This window comes from Ursus americanus, chromosome 4 (genome assembly GCF_024610735.1).
Source record: "Ursus americanus isolate L20-20 chromosome 4, mUrsAme1.1.p, whole genome shotgun sequence".
NCBI classification, from domain to species: Eukaryota; Metazoa; Chordata; class Mammalia; order Carnivora; family Ursidae; genus Ursus; species Ursus americanus.
In genome coordinates, this window is record NC_142130.1 from 35,212,580 (window position 1) to 35,235,690 (window position 23,111).

The 23,111-nt window shown below is 38.4% G+C and overlaps 1 protein-coding gene across 1 annotated transcript in view; it reads right to left on the bottom strand.

Moving 5' to 3' along the window:
• SLC49A4 (solute carrier family 49 member 4) overlaps window positions 1–23,111 on the bottom strand; it is a 67,892-nt gene that overhangs the window by 36,518 nt on the left and 8,263 nt on the right. Inside the window, exon 3 of the mRNA XM_045812740.2 lies at window positions 6,251–6,516. Coding sequence (XP_045668696.1) covers window positions 6,251–6,516 — 266 coding nt within the window. The remainder of the gene's footprint in view (window positions 1–6,250; window positions 6,517–23,111) is intronic.

Below are 23,111 nucleotides of genomic sequence, written 5' to 3' on the forward strand. Positions count from 1 at the left end.
AAGATTTTGAAACAGATATAAGATGATTATCTAATAAGCATGGTACTCAGAAAGAAAATATGATACAGAAACTGTAGTAATAGGATAGGAGGTTTATTTGATCAATGATTGGATATTCCAAAGCACAGCGTAGCACAGACTCAATTTATAGGCTGTATGGAGAATCTGAACAAAACAGGAATGCATCCAAAAATAACAAGAAAAAGAAAGCAAAATTTAATGACTAAAAAGACTAGCCACTGTAGAATACTAAACAATTGGAAGTAAAATGAACATCCAAACAATCTTAATTTGGTACCATTAGTAAGAAAAAGATCGTAGGAGTCCTGATCATTCCCTCCAGAGTTCTGGCACTTGTAAGTCACAACTTTTGTTGTGTCCAATTTAGTAGAAAAGCATGACTCCCAAAAGGAAAGTTAGGAAACTTGGAGTAGAGACCTGCCTATGCCATTAATTAACTTTTAATTTGAATGAATCCTTTATTCTTCGTTGTCAATAAAGGGACTGGACTAAGTGATTTCCTGAGTCCACTCAGTTGGATAATTTTAATTCTAATTCTAGGGCTATATTCTTAGCAAAAAGTACAATATTCCTGTAAGACATTTAGACATGGATAATGTCTTTGTTCTTTGTCAGTCTGAGGAGCAATAAGAAGTTAATGAACTGTTTTAATTTACAGATCTTCTAATTAACAACAATGAATGAGCATCTTCCATATACTTATTGGCCATCTGTATTTCTTCTTCTGGGATTGCCTTGTTCATATTCTCTCTATTGGCATTTTTGTAAACAGCTTCAGAGAGATAATTTGCACAATATACAATCCATACATTTAAAGTGCACAATTCAATGATTTTAGTATACTCACAGAATTGTGCAACCATCACCACAATCAATTTTAGGACTTTTTCACTGTCCTGAAGAGAAACTCTGTACTCATTACCCACCCCCTACCCCCAAATCTCAGCCCCAGGCAACCACTCCCTAATCTTTCAGTGTCCCTGGATTCGAGTATTATGAACATCTCATATTAATGGAATCAGATTAATTTGACAGAGAGAAACAGCCAGTGAGAGAGGGAACACAAACAGGGGGAGTGGGAGAGGAAGAAGTGGTCTTTGTGACCTGCATCTTTCACTCAGCGTAATGTTTTCAAGGTTCAACTATGTTGGAGCAGCATGTATCAGTAATTTTATTCTCCTCTCTTGCCAAATAATATTCCATTGAATGGATAAAGCACATCTTTTATCCACTTAAGTTGATAGATATTTGGATTGTTTCCATTTTGGCTATTATGAATGATGCTACTATGGACATTTGTGTATAAATTTTTGCATGGATGTATTTTTACTGCACTTGGGTATATACCTAGAAATGTGATTGGTGGGTCATATGATAATATATGTTTAACACTTTGAAGAACCAAAGTGGTTGTGCCATTTTATTTCCCTACTAACAACGTATGAAGATTAAAAATTCTCCACTTGTTCACCAATATTTATTTCCCATTTTTTAAAAAAAGGTTTTTATTTTTTAAAGATTTATTTATTTGAGAGAGTGTGTGTGAGAGCATGAGTAGGGGGAGGGGAAAAGGGAGATGGAAAGGGAGAGAGAATCTCCAGCAGGCCCGACTCCTGTGTGGAACCCAACGTGGGGCTCAATCTTACAACCCTGGGATCATGACCTGAGCTAAAACCAAGAGTCAGACGCCTAACTGACTGAGACACCCTGGTGCCCCCTGGAAGATTTTATTTTCTTAAGTAATCTCAACACCCAATGTGGGGTTTGAACACAAGAGCCTGAGTTCAAGAGTCACATGCTCTACCAACTGAGCCAGCCAGGCACCTCATTCCATTTTATTGGTTATAGCTATCCTACTGGATGTGAAGCGTATCTCATTATGGTTTTAATTTGTATTTCCCTAATGACTAATGATGACAAGCATTCTTCATGGGCTTGTTGGCCATATGTATATCTTCTATGGAGAAATTTGAGTCCTTTGCCCATTTTCTAATTTGGTTGTCTTTTTGTTGTTGAGTTGTAAGAGTTCTTTATATATTCTGGATATAAGTCTTTTATCAGATATATGATTTGCAACAATTTTCTCCCATTCCCAGAGTGAGCTGTCCTCTCCCTTTGTTGATGGGTGTCCTTTGAAACATGAAAGTTTTTAATTTTGATGAAATCCAGTTATCTGGTTTTTCTTTTGTGCTTTTAAGATTTCACACCGAATCCAAGGTCACAAAGATTTACTCCATGTTTTCTTCTAAGAGTTTTTACTTTTAGCTCTTACATTAAGTTTATAATCCATTTTGAGTTAATTTTTATGTATGATGTAAGGAAGGGGTTCAAACAGATTCTTTTGCATAATGGACATCCTAGCAACATTTGTTGAAAATACTATTCTTTCTCTATTGAATTACCTTGGTACTCATTTTTTTTTTAAAGATTTTATTTATTAATTTGACAGAGAGAAACAGCCAGTGAGAGAGGGAACACAAACAGGGGGAGTGGGAGAGGAAGAAGCAGGCCTCCAGCAGAGGAGCCTGATGTGGGGCTCAATCCCAGAATGCTGGGATCACGCCCGAGCCAAAGGCAGACGCTTAACGACTGCACCACCAAGGCGCCCCAAGGTACTCATTTTTTTTAAGTTTTATTTAAGTCATCTCTATACCCCACGTGGGGCTCGAACTCATGACCCCAAGATCAAGAGTTGCATGCTCTTCTACCTGAGCCAGGTAGGCACCCCGAATTGTCTTGGTATTCTTATGAAAAGTCAATTGACTGTAAATGTAATGGCTCATTTTTTGGAATCTCACTTCTGTTCCATTGAGTTGTGTCATCCTTATGCCAATACCCTGCTGTCTTAATTAGTGAAGTTGAGTTTGTAGTAAGTTTTAAAATTGGGAAGTGTGAATTCTCCAGCTTTGTTCTTTTTCAAGACTGTTTTGGCTATTCTGAGTCCCTTGCATTTCCATATAAATTTTGGGATCAGTTTGTCAATTTCATTTTACTTATTTAACTTAATTTAATTTAATTTGGAGGGGGATCAGCTTGTCAATTTCTGCAACAAAGGTAGATGGATTGTACTGAATGGGTTGATCAATCTGGGGAATATTACCATATTCACAATATTAAACTCTCCAACTCACGAATATGGGATGTCTCCATTTCTTTAGGTCTTCTGTGATTTCTTTCAACAGTGTTTTATACTTTTCAGAACACAAGTTTTATATTTATTTTGTTAAATTTATTCCTAAATATTTTCTTTTTGAGGCTATTATAAATTGAACTATCTTCCTAATTTCATGTTTGGATTGTTCATTGTTAATGTATAGAAATTGTTCATTGTTAATGTATAGAAATACAACACATTTTCTTGCACCTAAAATTTGTGTTTTTAGGATGAACTTGTTCATTCCTGCTGAACTTGTTAGATCTGGTAGTTTTGTGGTGGATTTCAGAGGATTTTCTATCAAGATCAAGCTATTTTCAATAGAAATAGTTTTACTTCTTTTGCGATCTACAGGCCTTTTCTTTCTTTTTCCTACTTAGTGATTCTGATTAGAACCTCCAGCACAATATTAACTAGACAGAGCAAAAGTAGGCATCCTCGTCTTATTCCTGATCTCAGGGGGAATGCCTTTAGTCTTTGACCATTAAATATGATCTTTTCTGTGGGTTTTTCATAGACACCTTTTGTTAGGTTGAGGGAGCTCCTACCAACTAATTTGTTGAGTGTTTTTATCTTGAGAGGGCGTTGGATTTGTTAATGCTCCCCCCCCATCAGATGATCACATATTTTTTCTCCCTTTTTCTACTGATACATACGTTAGTTGAGTCTTACATGTTAAACCAACCTTGCATCCTAGGAATAAATCTCATTTGGTTATAATATATAATCCTTTTTTATAATGTTGTTAGAATTGGTTGGCCAGGATTTGTGGGTTTGTAGTTTACTTTTCTTATGATGCCTTTGAAATAATTTAAGAGTCGTTAATCTTTTAATGTGGCAATTCTAGCAAAATATTTTTAATGGAATAAGGGTCATGGGACAATATTTCAGGAAAGCAGACTGGCAAATATGAAAGCACTGAAGCAATAACTAGGGAGCTGTGAGTAGAGGCTTTGGATTCACTGGAACCAGGAACCAGAAGGATGAAGACCATTAATACTGCCGAACAGTGCCTAAAATCCAGCCATTTAAAAGACACGATTATTGTTAAGTTTTCAATAAAAAGAATGATGTGACCAAAATAAAGTTTAAAATTTATGTGACACTGCTTTCAGTTTTATTCACTACTTTTAAATTTCATTTTTCTTTTATTTTTTTTAAACAAAGAAAAACTTATTTATTTTTTAAAGATTTTATTTTTAAGTAATCTCTATACCCAACATGGGGCTTGAACTCACAACACCAAGATCAAGAGTCGCACACTCTACCAACTGAGCCAGCCAGGTGCCCCTCAGTTTTTTTTCTTTAAAAGGAGTTGTCTAAGGGGGGGGGGGGGTTAAATGCTTTATATACGCCACAGCCTCTGCTTTTGCTATATTCCCTCAAAAACATATTTAAAAATGTAAATCTCACTGTATAATTCTCTAGTGTAAAATTCTTCGGAGTGTGGCCTTTGCCTACAATATGGTGAATTTCAAACCCATTAGCCCTGCTTACAAGTCTTGCAAGCCAGGTAAGCCTGGCTTACCTCTCTAGCTAAACTTATCTGTCACTACTTTGACCAGGAAAGTAGTGAACCTTAAACCTTAAACCAGGTTTAAGCCACTCTGGACTCTGAGTTGCCTGACTATACCAGGCTCTCATCCATTACAAGGCTTCTTCTCCACGGCCCCCTCTCTTTCTAGTATGTTCTTCCTCCTGCCCACTGTATTTGGCTAACTTCCTCTCATCCCTCAGGCTCCACCTTAGATGCTGCGTCTCCAGGAAGCTCTACTTGACCTCCAAAATCTAACCTAGGTGCTCCTCCTGAGGTCTCAGAGCAACTGTCCGCCTTCGGTTACAGCACTTACCACCCTGTTTTACAACTGTTCACCAGTCTGTTCCTTTGGGACACTCTTAAGTTCTCTGAAAGTTGGAACCATGTCCACCTCAGTGCCTAGCACGGGAACAGATACATAGGAGGTCAAAATATATGTGTTCAATGAATAAGTGAGTAAATTAATAGAAAGTTCATCATAATATGGTCCTGTATCTCTCCAGCCTCATTTTCTGCCACTTGTTACCTACACCCACATATACATATTTACACTACTTTAGCCATATGAAATTATGTGCAGTTCTTTGGACATACTGAGCTCTCTCATACCATATCTGCCCTTGCAGTGGCTATTCCTTCTATGTGGAATGCCCTACCTCACTTGAACACTTGGTGAACTCCTATGAAATTCTTAACTTTAATTATCACATTTTTGCTGAAGCCTTCCCCAACTCTTCAACTTCTCTCCAAACTCAGGCAAGTTAGGTCTCTCAAGCTCTGTATATCTATTAGTATGTTAATAGTCTTCTCAGTGATCTTACCAATTCCCAGCACTTAGCACAATGCTAGAATACACAAAAACTTATAAAGAGTTCTCTGAATGTAGAAGGAAATAACAAACAGGTATACAGGGCGGAGGAGTCTGTAAGAGACTACAATGTAAGTGTGGAGTAGGGCTTAACCCTAGCAATAAAGAGAAAGGACCAAGAAAATGTTTTGGAAGGGTCAATAGCCCTTATTAACAGACTAAACAGAGAGAGGATAGGGAATGAAGAGAAGAATAAACTAAACAGAGAGAGGATAGGGAATGAAGAGAATAAACCGTGGGTGACACGGGTTTACCAGGTCAGAGAGGAGGGGGGAAATTGCAAGGGAGAAAATGGGCTTAACAGCTACCAATAGATGGTTAACAAATACTTATTGTGAATCATGACATTTAGTTTTCTATTCTGATCAGATATCTAGAAAAGACACTAGACAATGTGTTCTATGGTGCTTAGTTGTAAATGGATGGGAAGAGTAAAAATAAGAAATAAACTTCCATGCAGCAATAATACATTTTAAACTTAACAACTTCCTAGAAAGGATAAGTTTTAAATAGGCATCTCCATGTTCCATGACAAGAAAAGCACACATGTGCATATGTATATTTTGGTCCTCGTAAGTATTTCATAAGAAGTGATCTGATATAGAGGGTGGAGTAAAGAGGACTGGGATAAAGATAAAGTAGAGGGGGAACAAAATAAACTGCAAAATACCTGCATATAATACAGTCTCTATGAGATCTTTAATGTGGGTCCTGCTCGTCTCTGAAGCAAGAAGAGGCGACGTCCCATTGGGGGCTGGGACAACAAGTGGCCCAACTAAAAATGCGCATGCTCCACCAAGATAACTGAGCATTGATGCAATGGCTGTGGCGGTGGCCCGTTCATCTGCAGAAAACCACGTCGTAGAGAGGAACGGAGCTGCGTTCATTACCGTGGGACCTGCCAATCCATTTAACAACTGTCCTCCATGGATTAGTCTGGAATTAAAAAAATCAGAAGGCTGTGAGGCAGCTGAAGCAGATATTTCTATGCAAGAAGTTGTTAGCCAAACTGCAGTTTAACTCTGGCATTAAGGATACACGTCTGTAAAAAACAGGACATGTCTACAAGGTAAAGCATGTCGACTCCCCATGAGGGACACCAAACACAGTAACAGTTACCCCTTATTCATTTATTGACGCCTCTGATTTATGCCACCTGCCAAACTAAATACTCCAAATAACCTTGTTTCATTCATTACAAAAACCCTATGTGGTAGCTATTATTATCTTTATTTGTTGAGATGTTAAAGCCTCTGTTTTTCTGGGAAGATTAAGGTACTTGCCCAAGTGCTAATGGGCAAAGCAGAGACCTGGACCCTGGTTGACTCCAAAATCCATTTTCTTTCTACTAGATTGCATCTTATAAACAGACTTAGTAAATGCCACCAGCCATTCAAACTAATAATATGGTTGAGCTCAACGTGTCTTAAAATAAAATGATATTTAAAAAAGTACAATGGAATAGTATTCAGCATAAAAAGAATGAAATCTTGCCACTTGCAATGACGTGGATGGAGCTAGAGAGTATTATGCTAAGTAAAATAAGCCGGTCCGAGAAAGACAAATACCATGTAATTTCACTCATATGTGGAATTTAAGAAACAAATGAGCAAAGGAAGAAAAAAAAAAGAGAGAGACAAACCAAGAAACAGACTCTTAGCTATAGAGAACAAACTGATGGTTCCCAGAGGGGCAGCGGGTGAAGGGTGGGGAAAATATGTGATGGGGATTAAGCAATGCACTTATCATGATGAAAGAAATCATAATAAAATGATATAAAACATTTCATGCCTGCTCTGCCAGGTGACAGGAATAAAAAAAAGAATAAAGAAAAGAAAACCATCATTATAATATCTTCTAATAGAAAAGGAAGTGGCTGAGGAATTAGAGGACTTGGGTACTGGTCCAGCTCTGCAACTAACTAGTTGAATGGTTCTGGGCAATAGATCTTTGTGGGATTCCATTTCTTCTCCCGCAAAATGAGATTTGTCTAAATTCAATATCCATTCACTGAGTATCTGTTAGGTTAAACTACTCTAATTACAGGAGCACTACGTTCCTTCCAGTCCTAATACTCTGTGGCTTTAATTGCAAGGGTTGGTGAAGGGTAGTTTCTTGCTTCTATTCCATTTGTTCTCTTGCTCATCTTTTCTCAGTATTCTATTTAGTACTCTATCCTGTTCCTTGCCAACCAAACCCTCTTCTCCCATTGCTCCCTCCACCCCCAACATACACATTCTCATTCAAGAGTAGCCTTGAAGGAGAAGAGAAGCCGGAAGTCCAACAAGCATACCCAAGAAAGGGAGGCAAATCAACCTCTTCTGTCTTGGAGGTAGAGGAAAGGGAAGGAACAGTTTATGTGACATACATGTGATACTACTTTTTGACCCCGTTTTGCTATTCAATCACCATGAGGAGACCAACCCCCACCCTTTATTTAATAATTACCACCTTAAGAGACTTAGAAAAAGTTTTTTAAACAGGCATATGGGAGAGTGGTAGGGCCCTACTGTAGAGGCGTGAGTGGGAAGTGAAATATGTGAGTTAGGTCTGCTCAAATCTTTGTAAATGTTGGAAAACTTATTGTGAAGGCAAAAAGAGCTCCAAGAATCATTACTACTACTAAATTAAGACTGAAGACATTTTAAAATCTTGTGAAAGGGGAACTTTTTTCTAAATGACAAAAACAATTTAAACTGTTTATGAAACCAAATCCCTACTCCAAACACCAGTGGATCCCCAGCTGTAACATAGCAATTTCATCACAGAAATACTCTTCAAACAATTATCACTGAGTGGTTTTATTCATGATCCGTGATGGCACAACAGACAGTGCATGATGGCGCAGAGAGGAACTGCTTTGATATTTAATACCTTTAATGAGGTGTTCCTGAAAGACCCATCTCATCTAGGAGGAGAAGGGCTGTAATGAATAATTTTATTATGCCTAAAAATGTTCAGAGAAGAAAACAAACACAGAAGAAACAAACTATCAACAAAACAAAACATGATAAAACATTATGAATCCTAAAAGGATTAAGGCACAAAACTCAAATTATTGCCATGGCTTAACTATGTGTTAACTCTCAGTGGAATCACAAATAGACTATTTTTTTAAAAGATTTTATTTATTTATTTGACAGAGAGAGAGAGCACAAGCAGGGGGAGAGGCAGGCAGAGGGAGAAGCAGGCTTCCCGCTGAGCAAAGACACTGAGACAGGGCTTAATCCCAGGACCCCGAGATCATGACCTGAGCCGAAGGCAGAGGCTCAACTGACTGAACCACCCAGGTGTCCTGAATAGACTATTTTTTAAGCAGCAAACGTGAGTCACAGAATGTGTGAGCTTGTGATAAAAGTACAAAAAGCAGGTATATCAGCACTAGGGACATTTCATATGGGTTCTAAGTCCACAAGGTCACTGAACTTGGGGGACCAACCTAAAACATGAATTACCATAATGAAAAATCAGCTTGTGAATTAAAACATGCTGATTTGGTATTTAAAAATCATTCTAATGATTATGTGCATTTTGCATTAAAAGTCATCATGCACAAACACACTTCTCACAGATGAAGTCAGTAGTGGAACTAGACCCATAGGATCTTGGGGTTCCCCCCTGAATTCATGAGAAACCTGGCAGGGAAACGCGGTTCCTGCTCTTCCCGTTATCTTTACGTTTTCCAGAACATAGTCTTGCTCTTTCTCATATTTGTATTCTACAGTCCTTCAGGGTGTGGCAGTTACTAATATAACTAGTTATAAGAACTACTGTCCTGCAATATCAAGATTTTCATGTTTGCCTGACCCTGTTTTCTGTTACCTATTAACTTACTCTATTTTATGAAATTAACTTGTAAAAATATATTTAAAAATAAAATTCAGTTTTGTATCTAAAATCTAGTTTTCCCATTTAATGGTAATACAAAATTAGAGGTATTTTTTTTTCTGAAAAAAAAAAAGGGCATCATAAGACTAAAATCATACAAATATTACAATAAACTCTTTATAATGACAATAAAGGAGATGAAATAATTATAAATTATTCAATACAAGTTGTGTTATTTAACTTATTTGACAAACATGTACTAAGTTGTGTATTGGGTAAGCACTGTGATAGGCATATGGGAATATAAAATTAAAAAGCTAAAGCCCTTGCCCTTAGAGTCCTTAGGGGTAGTTGAAACATCACCTATCAGCATGTACCAGGAATATAAAGAAAAATGAGGCAATAATTAATCCCGCCCTTAATCCTTGTGGGGCCAGTGATAAGAGTACTAATGGAGGACCTTGCATATCCTCCCTCTCTTCTGACCTCTAGCTCTGGTCTACATCATCATTGCATGTATGCACGGGGACCTGAAGGTCTGCCTCCAAGCTCTCCTGCCTTCCAAACCTTGCCCCTTGGCAACCCCTCGAGCTCGGGGAGCACACACCAGGGATGTGGTCCACTCTTAGAAGAACAGACCTGAGAAAAAGGCCTGTTGCAGGGACATCTGGGGTCCTGTGTAGCTAGACATGATAAGCAGGGTGGGCATATCTCCTTGGCCCTACAGACTCCTCAGCACATTGGGAACAGTAAAACTGAAGGAAAGCCAGAGTGCGATACTCTCAGGCACTGAGTCTAGGCCAAGGACCCTCTGGCAGTACTGGCAACAGCAACAGTGGGGATATGGAACAGGGGATGGTTTGGAAGACCGTTCTCAGCCATACAACAGATGTAGCTAGGTGAATGACTGCATATTGCGAAAGCATCCATAACTCCATAAAAATGTAAAATAAGTGGTTGAATGTAGGTCAGAAGCTAAACAAAGAGGTCTAAGCTAAGAGATACATCTTGAGGTTAGGGAAAAAACACTGGAAAATAACAATATTTTTTAAATAGAGGAAGAGGAGTGAGTCTAGAAAGACAACTGAGAAGGAGCAATTACAGAGAAAGAAAGAAAGAAAGAAAGAAAGAAAGAAAGAAAGAAAGAAAGAAAGAAAGAAAGAAAGAAAGAAAGAAAGAGGTAGCATAGCGGAGAGAAGGGTTTTGAGAAGAGGAGAGTGAATGGTTGATAGTGTCAAGTCTCATACAAAGATCATTTGGTAACTAAAATGTAACCACTGGATTCGTCAATAAGGAGGGTCATTTATGATTTGAGTAGAAGCAGTTTCAGTAGAATACTGAAGATGAAGTTGAGACTCATGAGGAAATGGAAATTTGGATTTAGACTATGCTAGTAGTTAGAAACAAATGCTAGAACAAAAATTAGGTATGTAAGCTTGGCAACGTGACAAGAAAAAACACCCAGCCTAAAAGAATTGTCTGGATCGAAAAGTCTGTTGCCGTCACATACTGAAAGTTAAATGCCACTCACTGTGATTGTTCTAATCCTTTCTTAGCACTGGAAAGAAGCTGACTTTCAGAAATTAACACCTATCGATCTGGCTGACTGTCAAGAGGAGTGATTCACAATCTTCAGTAAAGGGAAGTAGATCCCATCACTTAATGTCAATTTTTCTGCATCATCATTATATGCTTCAGTTTTGTTTTGCAAGTAAAAGTTCATTGCAGATGAGGAACCTGGCTTCTAAATTCGCCAGTGTCTCACGAAGTGTGGATGCTCTCTAGTGACTAGAACACAGACTAATTCCAGCACAGAGAAGGGCCGTTGCTGAAATACACAACTAACTTGCGCTATAAAACTCTCCGTTACCAACAAAACAAAAAAACTCACAGTTACCTAAACACACACATCCACTCCATTTATAATTTTTATTTTTTTTAAAGATTTTATTTATTTATTTGAGAAAGTGAGAGAAAAAGCAGGGGGGTGGGAAGCAGAGGGAGAGGGAGAAGCAGACTCCCTGCCTAACAAAGAGCCTGATGAGGGGCTTGAACACAGGACCCTGGGATCACGACCCAAGCTGAAGACAGACACCTAACCCACTGAGCCACCCAGGCACCCCCATTTATAAATTTAAAAAAATCTAAATTCAGTGATACAAAAACCAAGGTAATTAATAAATATTCTGGAAATAAAGCTTTTTTAAAAAAACAAACAAGCCAGCAAGCAAGCAAACACTGAGGGTGGTCAAAGCACGGCCAGTGCTTTATTACCGTCTCGAGTGCAGTGGGCCCCGGAAGGGTGGGCAGCAGTTAGGATTGGAGGCAGCTCCCGGGCAGTAAGCCCTGCAGCAGAAAGGAAGCTCTCCAGAAAGTGGACTCGCTAAATCAAGGGCTCTAGCTTCACACCTGATGATGGCCAGTACACATTCACAGCTCGGGGACTGCAAATCTCAAACTCTGCAGGCCAAGCTGTGACACACCTGCCAGGGGCCAGCGTGCTGCCCTCTTTCTTCATCACAGTCTCCTCTCATTGTGTCCTTGGTCTACTCCCTCTCCCCTTCTTCCTCTGGTCTTTTCCCCCTTTTCCTTTTTTCCTTCTACCTAGCTTCTGCCTACTTCTGTGTTTGTCCCTTCCCCACAGGCCAAGTGGGAAAATGGGCGAGAGGGTAATTTCCCTTGCAGGCTGAGAGGATATTAAAGACCTGGAGTTTCTCTGGTGGCGGCAGCAGCAGTAGCAGAACTACACCAACTGATGATGTATTATATGTGGGCTAATGATGTACTATACGTGGGCTAACTGAAAAAAAAAAAAAAAAAGGACTAGATGGAAGAGCAGGAAGACCAGGGTGCTGCCCACTAGTGTCAGTTGGCAACCCCCATGAACTGTGGGGGGTTGCCAGCCTTCCGTAGGCCTGGCAGGAGGAGGGGAGAGGGGGCATGGGGACTGGACGTGATGGACCTACAGAAGCCTCACAAGAGTCTTGCCCTTGCCCTGTGCCCTTCCGTAGGCCTGGCAGGAGGAGGGGAGAGGGGGCATGGGGACTGGACGTGATGGACCTACAGAAGCCTCACAAGAGTCTTGCCCTTGCCCTGTGCCCCTTCACCTTCAGCCCTCAGCCAGTACCCCCGCCCCTCGCCCCTCAAGCTGGGGCCTGACTGGCATGTGGTATGGCATTTGGGCACAGCTGCGTTCCACTTCATATCATTCAATATACTATAGCTTTTCAAACAAATGCCAATAGCTAAAGTTCAAACTGAAGATCCACAGTTCATGGTTTTCTAATGTACTTGACATTTTAGTTTGTATTTAATGATATTCTGGTATCCTAACCTTTTGCTTTCTGACATCCTGGAACAAATACCTATGATTCCTCAACTATTTTCTACTTGGAATGTGTTTTAGAATTAGAATTTTTATAGCTGGAAGAGACTTCAGACCTCACCTAGATAACCACCTCTGCATTCTACAAATATAAAAACTGAGTTCCAGAGAGGCGAATATTACATTTAAAATCACACTTATAATTTTATAACTTTCTTTTCTCCAAAAAGTATGGGGGGGGGAGCTCCAAAGTCATGTAACTAGCTAATGGCTAAGCCAGGACTGGAAATCAAAATCAGAGCTCATTTAATCGGTCCACCAATCTCTCTACTCTTCCAACATGGTCTCATTCTGAAGGTTCTCTGTTAATAACAGTATAAATAAAAATCACTGACTGTTAAGATAACTCAAGGCTTTCAGATCCAAAGGCATGCATATTTTGATTCTGCACATAGACCTACTTTAGAAACCTTTAGTTTATTATGACTAGCGTTGGTGATAACACTAGAAAATTGGTTTATAAACTTAGCAGGTCCTTCTTCACTATAAGCCCAACATTCTTAACTTAAATTCTACCTATTTTTAATAGGAAGTAATCTAGAATCCACAAAAATACTTACCTCTAAGATTCAATATGCCAATGGTTCACAAACTTTCTCCCAATTCCTAATTATCCTGCATCAGAATAAACTGGTATGTTACACCATTTCCTGGATATTGAAAATGGCAGAGTGCTAGAAATAGTTTTCCTTTATTTAGTCCAAGAAAATATAGGGCAAAAAAAGGGTCAGGGATGTTATGAATTACAGGAAAAAGGAAGTTAGGAAGGAAGAAATAGAGATGATGGTAGAAAGGAAGAAGCCTTCTAGGACTTCTGCTGTAGTTTTTTTTAAGAAACTCAATTTCACTTCTGTATCCTTTAATAATTTGGGCTAATTATGATTCGACTAGAAATATCTACTATGGCCAAGGAACCTATAGCTAGACACTAAAGGAAATACAAAGATGAATATTATAGTCTTGGCCCTAAATAAACTTATAACAACATCAAGTACCAGTTACAGAGAGCACATGAAAAACACAGTGAAGAGTATTAGATTAGGTATCAGAAAACTCAGTTTCTAGTTTGAGCTAAATTTATTAACTGTGTAATCTTTGGTGAATCGCTTATTCTCTTGCTGTTTCAATTTCTCCAAAGGTACTTTATCTCACAGGGTTTTTATTAAGGCCAAACTCAATCATCTCTTGGCAAGGAAGAGGGGAAAAATAGATGTCTACCTCCCTTCATTTTGTCTCACAACTTTGTTCTTGTCTTGTAATTTTTATTTTCTCCTCTTAGTTTAAAAGTATATATACTCATAGTAGAAAAATGCATACAGAAAATATCCATAAATTCTGGGGTGCCTGGGTGGCTCAGCCATTAAGCGTCTGCCTTCGGCTCAGGTCATGATCCCAGGGTCCTGGGACAGGGAGCCTGCTTCTCCCTCTCCCACTCTCCTTGCTTGTGTTCCCTCTCTTGCTGTCTCCCTCTGTCGAATAAATAAATAAAATCTTAAAAAAAAAAAAAAAGAACCATAAATTCAATAACTCAATTAAACAGCCCAGACAACCACTACTACTGTATTTTTTCTTTCAGTTTTTTTTCCCCAATGCATCTCTCAATACCTAAACATAGGTAACTAGATACCATATTGAATATAGTTCATCCACTAAATTATTTTACCTTTACAACCTATCATAAACATTTTCTCATGAAAGATTCATTATAATCGTAACTGTCATGGCTCCATGACAGTCTACTATACAGATGCACAAAAACTCATTTAACCATTTTCCTAATGTTTGCTACTTATTTGCTAATATTAATAATGCTGCTGTGATAATCCTTGCATGTAAATATTTGCTACTTTCCAAATTACTTCTTTAGGGTCAAAAATATGAACATTTAAGGCCTTATGAAACTTACTCCCAAATTGTTTTCAGAAGGATTTGTAGTAATTTATATTCCCATCAGTAGTGATTAACAGTGCCTGTCTTACCAGCACTGCCATTATTCAAAAAAATATACAGACACGCATGCACTCAAATAGCTTGGTTTTTAGTTTTCTATTGCTCTTATAACAAATTATCACAAAACTAATGGCTTTAAAACAACACACATTTATTATCTTACAGTTCTGTAAGATGTAAGTCCCTGGGTCTCACTGAGCCAAAAATCAAAGTGTCAGTGTGGCTGTGTTCCTTTCTGGAGGTTCTAGAAGAATCAACGTCCTTGCCTTTTCCTGGTTTCTAGTGGCCACCTGCAAGCCTTGTTCAGGGCCCCCTTCCTGTCTTCAAAGCTGGCGAGAGAGATTTGAGTCTGGTCATGCTGCATCTCTCAGACTTCCTCTTTTGTTTCTTTTTTAAGAACTTCTGTGATTACACTGAGACCACCTGGATAAACCAGGATACTCTCTTTAAGGTCAGCTGATTAGCAAGCTTAATTCCCCCTGCAACCAAAGCTTTCCCTCACCATGTAATGTAACATGTTCACAGGTTCCAGAGATTAGAACATATATATCCTTTGGGGATGGGAGCATTCTTCTGCCTACCACACTTGATAGGGCCAAAAAGCATCTCCTTGTTTTAATTTGCATTTCTCTTTTGATTACTGGTCTTTTCTCCTATTGGTGTACTGCAATTTTTCTCTTTTTGAATGAATGCTTTATATATTTATCTACATTATCTACCTGAGTTTTAATTGGGTACATGGCTGCTGAGCTGTATTTCCAGCCTCTCTTACGGATGGCGTGGCCATGTGACTAAGTCTGTACAACTGGATGTGAGGACAAATGACATATACAACCTCTTAGTCATCACCTAACGATGTAGTCATTGTCCTGGATGTCCTACTTCCCTTTCCTGTGGGCTAGAACGAGGGTATGATTACCAGCCAGCTTTGACCACTTCGACAAGGACATCACCCTAAGGGATGTTAGAGCGATAACAGAAAAGAAACTTGGGTCCTTGGAGGGACTTGTGGAACAGAGCTGCCTACAAGCAACCCACTATCTTCTAGACTTTTTCCAGAGAAAAATTAACTTCTTTCTCACTGAGCCTGTGTATCCTTAATATCTTTATTACACAGCTTGGCCTATACCCTATTAATAATATGGGCTGTCAATAAATGTTGACTGTTGAATTATGAATTTAAAGGATGAAATCTGGGAACCAACATTTGTTATTTACGTCTACTACATCCATTTTTCCATTCACTTTCCTAAACTGCTTATATATTTTTATATTATTTTATCCGCTATCTATCATACTTGCAACACATATTTTTCCCAGTTTGCGTTTTAATTTTGATTTGTTTTGAAGCATAAAGGTTCAAATGTTTATGTAGTCAAACCCATAAACCTTTCCCTTGGTGATATCTTTCATTGTTTTTATGCTTGGAAAAAAGCAATCTCTTTAGGGATAAGATTAATTTTCCCTTATACGGTCTCATTTTTAAATACATAGCTTACTATTCCATCTGGAACATATTCTGATGCATGTAAAGTAACCAAATAGGTAACTGATTTTCCCAAACACATATTAGATAAACCTATTTAATAAAACATGATTTATTTAACAATCCTACTAATTTATGGGTTTTTAATTACATTAAATTATTATCAATGTCTACTTTAGCCTATTTTGTTCCTACAATGACTTTGTTGCAGATAAATGTTTTAATCGTTTGTTCCTTTTGGTAATAAGAGAAAAAAACATCTAGAGCAAATCTTTATTCAGAAGAAAAAAAATAGGATTTGCGACAGACTTTGAATGTACTCTTCCTAACTTTCAACTCAGCCTATTCCAAAAATCCTATCAACATGCGTGATTGTGATTATGTACAGTAAGGAAGGAAAGTGGCCCATGGGGAGTTCTAGAGTTCTAAACTGGGTAATGGGTACATGGCTGCCTGTTTTATGATTATTTCCCTAAAGTGTACACACATGTTTATGTACCTTCTATATGTATATTATATTTAATCTAAACAAAGTAAATAAGAATATTCATATTACTGTATGGGCCCCTGGAAGAAATGTCTCAGAAATAACCATATCCTAAAGACAACCAAAAGGGGGAAAAAGTTACTCTCTACACCTTTCTACTCCCTTTTTTCACCCTGTTGAATACTAATCAAGATGAGTTGTCTTCCCCTACCAATCTTTCTCATGTGAAGCCCATATTACCACCATGCAGAAACAGTTGTAAAACTTGACCCCTGGACATTTAAGAGTCAAATTAGGGCAAATAAAATGATTGAATAAAAGCTAAATCTTAATCGGCTTTAAGACATTAAATATATTACATGATTATACTAGGATGGGCAAGCACAATGCAATTTGCTTAATCGGTTACCATTTAAAGTGAGGATGCTAGTACTTAGGGCAGTAGTTCTCCAACTTAAATGAGCATAAATTAACGAAAGGAGCTTGTTAAAACTGTTGATTCTGGGAATTCATTCCAGAGACTACATGAGTGGGACTGCAGTGGGGCCCCCAGGATCTGTATTTTAAATAAGTTGGTAGTGTGCAGACCATACTTTTAAAAAACACTGATCTAGGAAAATCTGAATCTTAATGTATTTTACAAAGAAGAGTCTTAGTTTTGAAATCTGCCAACTGTTCACTTTTATATAAAAGCTTTATATTTCTATACTGGGGAAATCTGCATATAACTCTTCCTTGCCTTTCCTTCTCTTGCTCTCATTACTGACACTCTAACATGATCATTCTAGTTTCACTTAACTAGTGTCTTCAGTCAAAAAGGTAATATATGGGGGTTCCTGGGTGGATCAGTCGTTAAGCATCTGCCTTCAGCTCAGGGCATGATCCCAGAGTCCTGGGATCGAGCCCCACATCAGGCTCCTCTGCTGGGAGCCTGCTTCTTCCTCTCCCACTCCCCCTGCTTGTGTTCCCTCTCTCGCTGGCTGTCTCTATCTCTGTCAAATAAATAAATAAAATCTTAAAAAAAAAAAAAAGGTAATATATGCACATGGTAAAAATATTCCCAAGAGTAGGAAAGAGTACAAGATAAAGAGTAAATCTCCTTTTCCACCCCAGACTTCTAGTTCCCCAGACCTCCTCCTCAGAAACAACGGTAATGGCTTCTTTCACAAACAGTCCTTGCCATACATCCCTCCTACTTTTTTCCTAAATAGGAACATTTTAAACATAACATGTTACATAATACGTAAACTGCCTTTTTATAAAACTGGACAATGTATCTTGGAGATATTTCCATTCAGCACGTACAGAACTTTTGCTTCCTTTTCACAGCTGCATACTATTCCAACATACACTTCACCATAACCAGTCCTCTGTTGAAGACACTGGCCGCCTTCTTCTTTATTTTTTTTTTTTAAGATTCATTCATTTATTTATTTATTTGAGAGTGAGAGGAAGAGAGAATGTGAGTGGGGGGTAGGGCAGAGGGAGAGGGAGAGAGAATCTTCAAGCAGACTCCCCACTGAGTGCGGAGTCTTCCATGGGCTCCATCTCACCACCCTGAGATCATGACCTGAGCCAAAATCAAGAGTCGGATGCTTGGTGGACCTGGGTGGCTCAGTTGCTTAAGTGGCTGCCTTTGGCTTGGGTCACGGTCCCAGGGTCCTGGAACTGGGCCCCGAGTCAGGCTCCCTGCTCAGCAGAGAGTCTGTTTCTCCCTCTCCCTGTGCCTGCCACTCCCCCTGCTTATGCCACTTCCCTCTGCTTGTGCTCTTTCTCTTGCTCACTCTCTCGCTCTCGAATAAATAATTATAAAATCTTAAAAAGAAAAAAAAAAAGAGTCAGATGCTTAACCAACTAAGCCACCCAGGCATCCCGAAGACACAGGCCTTCTGAAAACAGCCTTCTGCTATTACAAGTAAAGATGCAAAACACGGTTATCCTTGCAAACTGGTAGAACATATTTGGGCTAACTTTCTAGAAGTGCAAATACTGGATTAAAGGACATTGCATTTTGAATCTAATAAATACTGCCAAAATGCCCTCCAAATAGGAATGCCCCAAACTACTCATACACTAGCGGGGCCCGTTTTTCCTACCTCAAGCAACATGTTATCACACTTTTTCATTTTTGCCAATAAACAGACATCTACATGCTGTTTTAATTTTCATTTCTTTAATTATGATAGAGTTGGGCATCTTTCTCTAACTTTATGTCGAATGTATTTTAATTTCTGTAATTACGTGCTTGTATCTGTCACTCATTTTCCTACTAAGTTGCTATTTTTTTTTTATTGATTTGAAGAATTCTTTTCAACTAAGGAAGTTACCCATTTGTTTTATTGTTGCAAATATTTCCCAGCTTTTAACTTGTCTTTTGATTTTGTTTTATAGTATATTTAATCATGCATATATCCTAAATTTTTATTTAGTCAAATGCATGAAGCCTTTCTTTTATGGCTTCTGAGACTTGCATTTTAATAGGAAGGTCTTCCTCATTCTAATATCATTGAAAAATAGCCTCCTTATCTAACACTTTTATGGTTCATTTTTTACATTTACATTTTTGATCCAACTGGAATTTACTTAAGTGGTAAGACAGAGATTTAAAGTTTTTCTCCATTTTTTGATCCCCAGATAGCTAAGCAATGATCATAAGACCATTTATTAAACAATCTCTTCTGGTATGGTCATTTTATTTTTTTAATTAATTAACTTATTAATTAGTTAAAAAAGATTTTATTTCAGTAATCTCTACACCCAGCATGGGGCTCAAACCCACAACCGTGAGATAAAGAATTGCATGCTCCACTGACTGAGCCAGCTGGATACCGCTGGTACGGTCATTTTAAATATAATTTGCCAGTTGCACACATTTCACAATGGAATATATTTCTTAAAAAAAAAAAAAAAGAAATCTATGTTCACTAGAACCATTCTGTTTAACTATTTAACACACATTAGTAAATGTTATCTATTATTTATATTAATGAAAATTCACTGAATTAGAGGATAACATGGCTTGTGTTACAGGAATCACTGGATACACCTACAATTAAAAGCAGATATAACTTACTGTAAGTTCACCTTCCAGAAATCTTTAAATTGTTTACTGGGCATGTAATATCATATTTCATGCCACAGAGTAATGTCATCCAGTGCTATGCAGCAATGCCATCTATGATTTTTTTGGGATGCTTTGCTTCCCAATCACAAAGAAATGCTTATAGTTCATTATTCTAAGTTCCTGATTTATCCATGATGTTAACAGAAGTGGAAAAATAATTTTCTTGAATTTTTACTGGTACTATGCAGGTAAAAGCAATATTGATACCATGCAGAGATAGAACACCATTAGGAAGGTGGTGAGAAGAGTCTAGGTTGAGGAAAGAGCTTGTCAGAAGCTGCTGTTCTCACGTCTGGAGACTTACAGAAGCTAAGATACAGGAAGCCAAGGGTACAGGGACACTGGTCCAGAAGGCTGGGTCTGAGGCTCAAAAAGCTCCAAGTAAAACACGGGCACAAAAACAGATTGCCAAGTACCTGTTTCAATGCTGGCCAAATGGACGTTATAGGTCTTTGCCCCTTCCTGCTGAATATCAGACAGAGATGGAAGCTTAGAAGTGGTGATCTACTGAACCTACTAGTCAAAACACATATTCTGGTTGTAGCATTTTCATCTTAACAGCTGCATATGCATTAATACTACTGCTTAAAAGAAATACTGTATGGACATAAAACGAAGTCTCATTTTTAAGGGGATAATATTCCTACATTCTTTATAGATGAACGCACGAGGATTGAAAATTCAATTTATACCCTCTTTTTATCAAAGATTCAATCTCTCTGAACTCTTCATTTTAGTAATTCTCTTTCATCTCCTCCTATCTTTGTTTATATTTCTTTATGAGCTCTATTTCTTTTCCATATCACCTTCTTCACCAAGACGGAGAGTCAATTCCTTATTACCCTTAGAGTTTTATATCTGGAAAAGATACAAAGGGGAATAGGGCTACAGAGAATAGAATGGATGGCTCGAAACAGAAGAAAAGCTAATACAAATATTAATGGGCTTTTAAAAAGAATGCATTATTGAAGTTAAGCTTACTGAAATTTGTATTTAAAAATTGTGGATGCTTAAAAGAAGACCGTATGTTTGAAAAATTAAGAACACCTCAAACACAATAATGAAACTTATCTGTTAAAACCTCACTCAAAAGGATAGGAAATGAAGATAGCTTTCCACCGAAACCCATCATCTCTCACCTGGTTTACTGCACGGGCTCCCCAACCGGTCTTCTCACTCCTGCCCTTGACCTTCAGCTTGTCTATTCTCAACAAACCAGCTTGTGACCAGGGTTCTCTTCAGCTCAAAATCACCAATGGTTTCCTAGCTCAGAAAAAGCTAAGGTCTTAAAGGATCTTATCTCACATTCCCACCACTATCCCATAATGTGCTGATCTCATTTCCTACCACTTCCCACGAAGCCTCTCATGTCTGATTTGGCTCCAGGCACACCAGCCTCCCTGCCAGGAGAGCTCTTCCTTTACATTTGCTGTTCTGCCTGGAATGCTTGGCCCCCAGATAATGCATGGCCCATTCCTTTGGGTTCTTACCCCAAGAAGTTATCTTCCCAGTAAGGTTTTGTCTTTTTTTTTTTTTCTTTTGGCCATTCTTTCTGAAATTTCACCATCCTTCCCCTGACATTTCAGATCGTTCTTTCCTATTTTATTTTTTCTCCAAAACACATACGAGGTATTTTATTTATTTATCTAGTTTATTGTCAGTCTCCCCAACCAGAATGTAAACTCCAAGAGGCAAGGATTTGTCTTTACTGTTCTCTGCTGTATTCCCCATGTTCAGAAGAGAGCTTGGCACACAGTAGGAGTTCAGTGAATTTTATTAAGTGAACTGATAAACGAAAAAACAAATAAAAAATGGTTCCACGTTGGGCTCTCACTTCTTTCCTGGTCTCTTCCCAGCTATCTCTACCTCAAATCAGTAGTTTACCCAACACAGGTCAGATCCTACTACTGCTCTGAGCCAATTAAGAACCCAAGTGGCTTACAACTGCCCCGTGAGGAAAACACAATTCTACAGGACGGCATCAAGATCTCTCATAATCTGGATAACCTTTTCTAAACTCCTCTATTTATATCCCATTTTTATACCTTAACCTGTAGACAGACTGTCTCCCAAACTTGAATAATTTATAGATCCTTTTTAAGGGGAAAATTTTTTTTCTTTTTTTTTTAAATATTTTATTTTATGTTATGTTATGTTATGTTAGTTACCATACAGTATATCATTAGTTTTTGATGTAGTGTTCCATGATTCATTGCTTGCATATAACACGCAGTGCTCCATGCAATACGTGCCCTCCTTAGTACCCATCACCGGGCTAACACATCCCCCACCTCCCTCCCCTCTGACACCCTCAGTTTGTTTCCCAGAGCCCACAGTCTCTCATGGTTTGTCTCCCGCTCTGATTTGTCCCCCTTCATTTAAAAGGGGAAAATTTTTTCAATGACCTTCAAGATCACATCCAAGGACCCCAGTTTGAGAAACACTAATTTAAGATAATGACACTTTGGGGGCGCCTGGGTGGCACAGCGGTTAAGCGTCTGCCTTCGGCTCAGGGTGTGATCCCGGCGTTATGGGATCGAGCCCCACATCAGGCTCTTCTGCTGTGAGCCTGCTTCTTCCTCTCCCACTCCCCCTGCTTGTGTTCCCTCTCTCACTGGCTGTCTCTCTCTCTGTCGAATGAATAAATAAAATCTTTAAAAAAAAAAAAAAAAAAGATAATGACACTTTGGTCAATAAAAATGTCTTTTTAATTACAGATTATTACTGGTAAAATAATTTTTAATATGCTAACCAAAAGGAAAACAAAACTTTTAAATCTTCATATACCTTGTCCCCTCTGAGAATAAATCCACAGACCCAGGTACAGAAACGCTGCTGTATGCAAATGAAGCTACCTAACCATCCCAGGAGAGGCCTATGCTTACCTGCCTCTCTGCCTTTGTTCCTGTTATTCCCTACTCTGGAATATTCCTTCCCTAACTATAGTTACCAAGTCCCAGGTCTACTCATCCTTCAATGCCTACTTTAATTATCACCTCCTTCACGAACTCTTTTTGATACTCTCAGCCGAAACTTCTCTTCGTCTCTCAGGACAGTTTTATACCTCTTCTGTTGCACTAGCTACATTATTCTTCCTTATGTTATACCATTATTTTCTCATGGTTATTACAGCTCCTGGATAGCATGAAGATTAACTTGTTCTTTTTTTATTTACACAAAAAGTAGTATAGTCATCTTCCATATGACAATTAATAAACGTCCACTGAATTAATCATTATGTACGGAAAAAATAAATGCTAATACAACTATG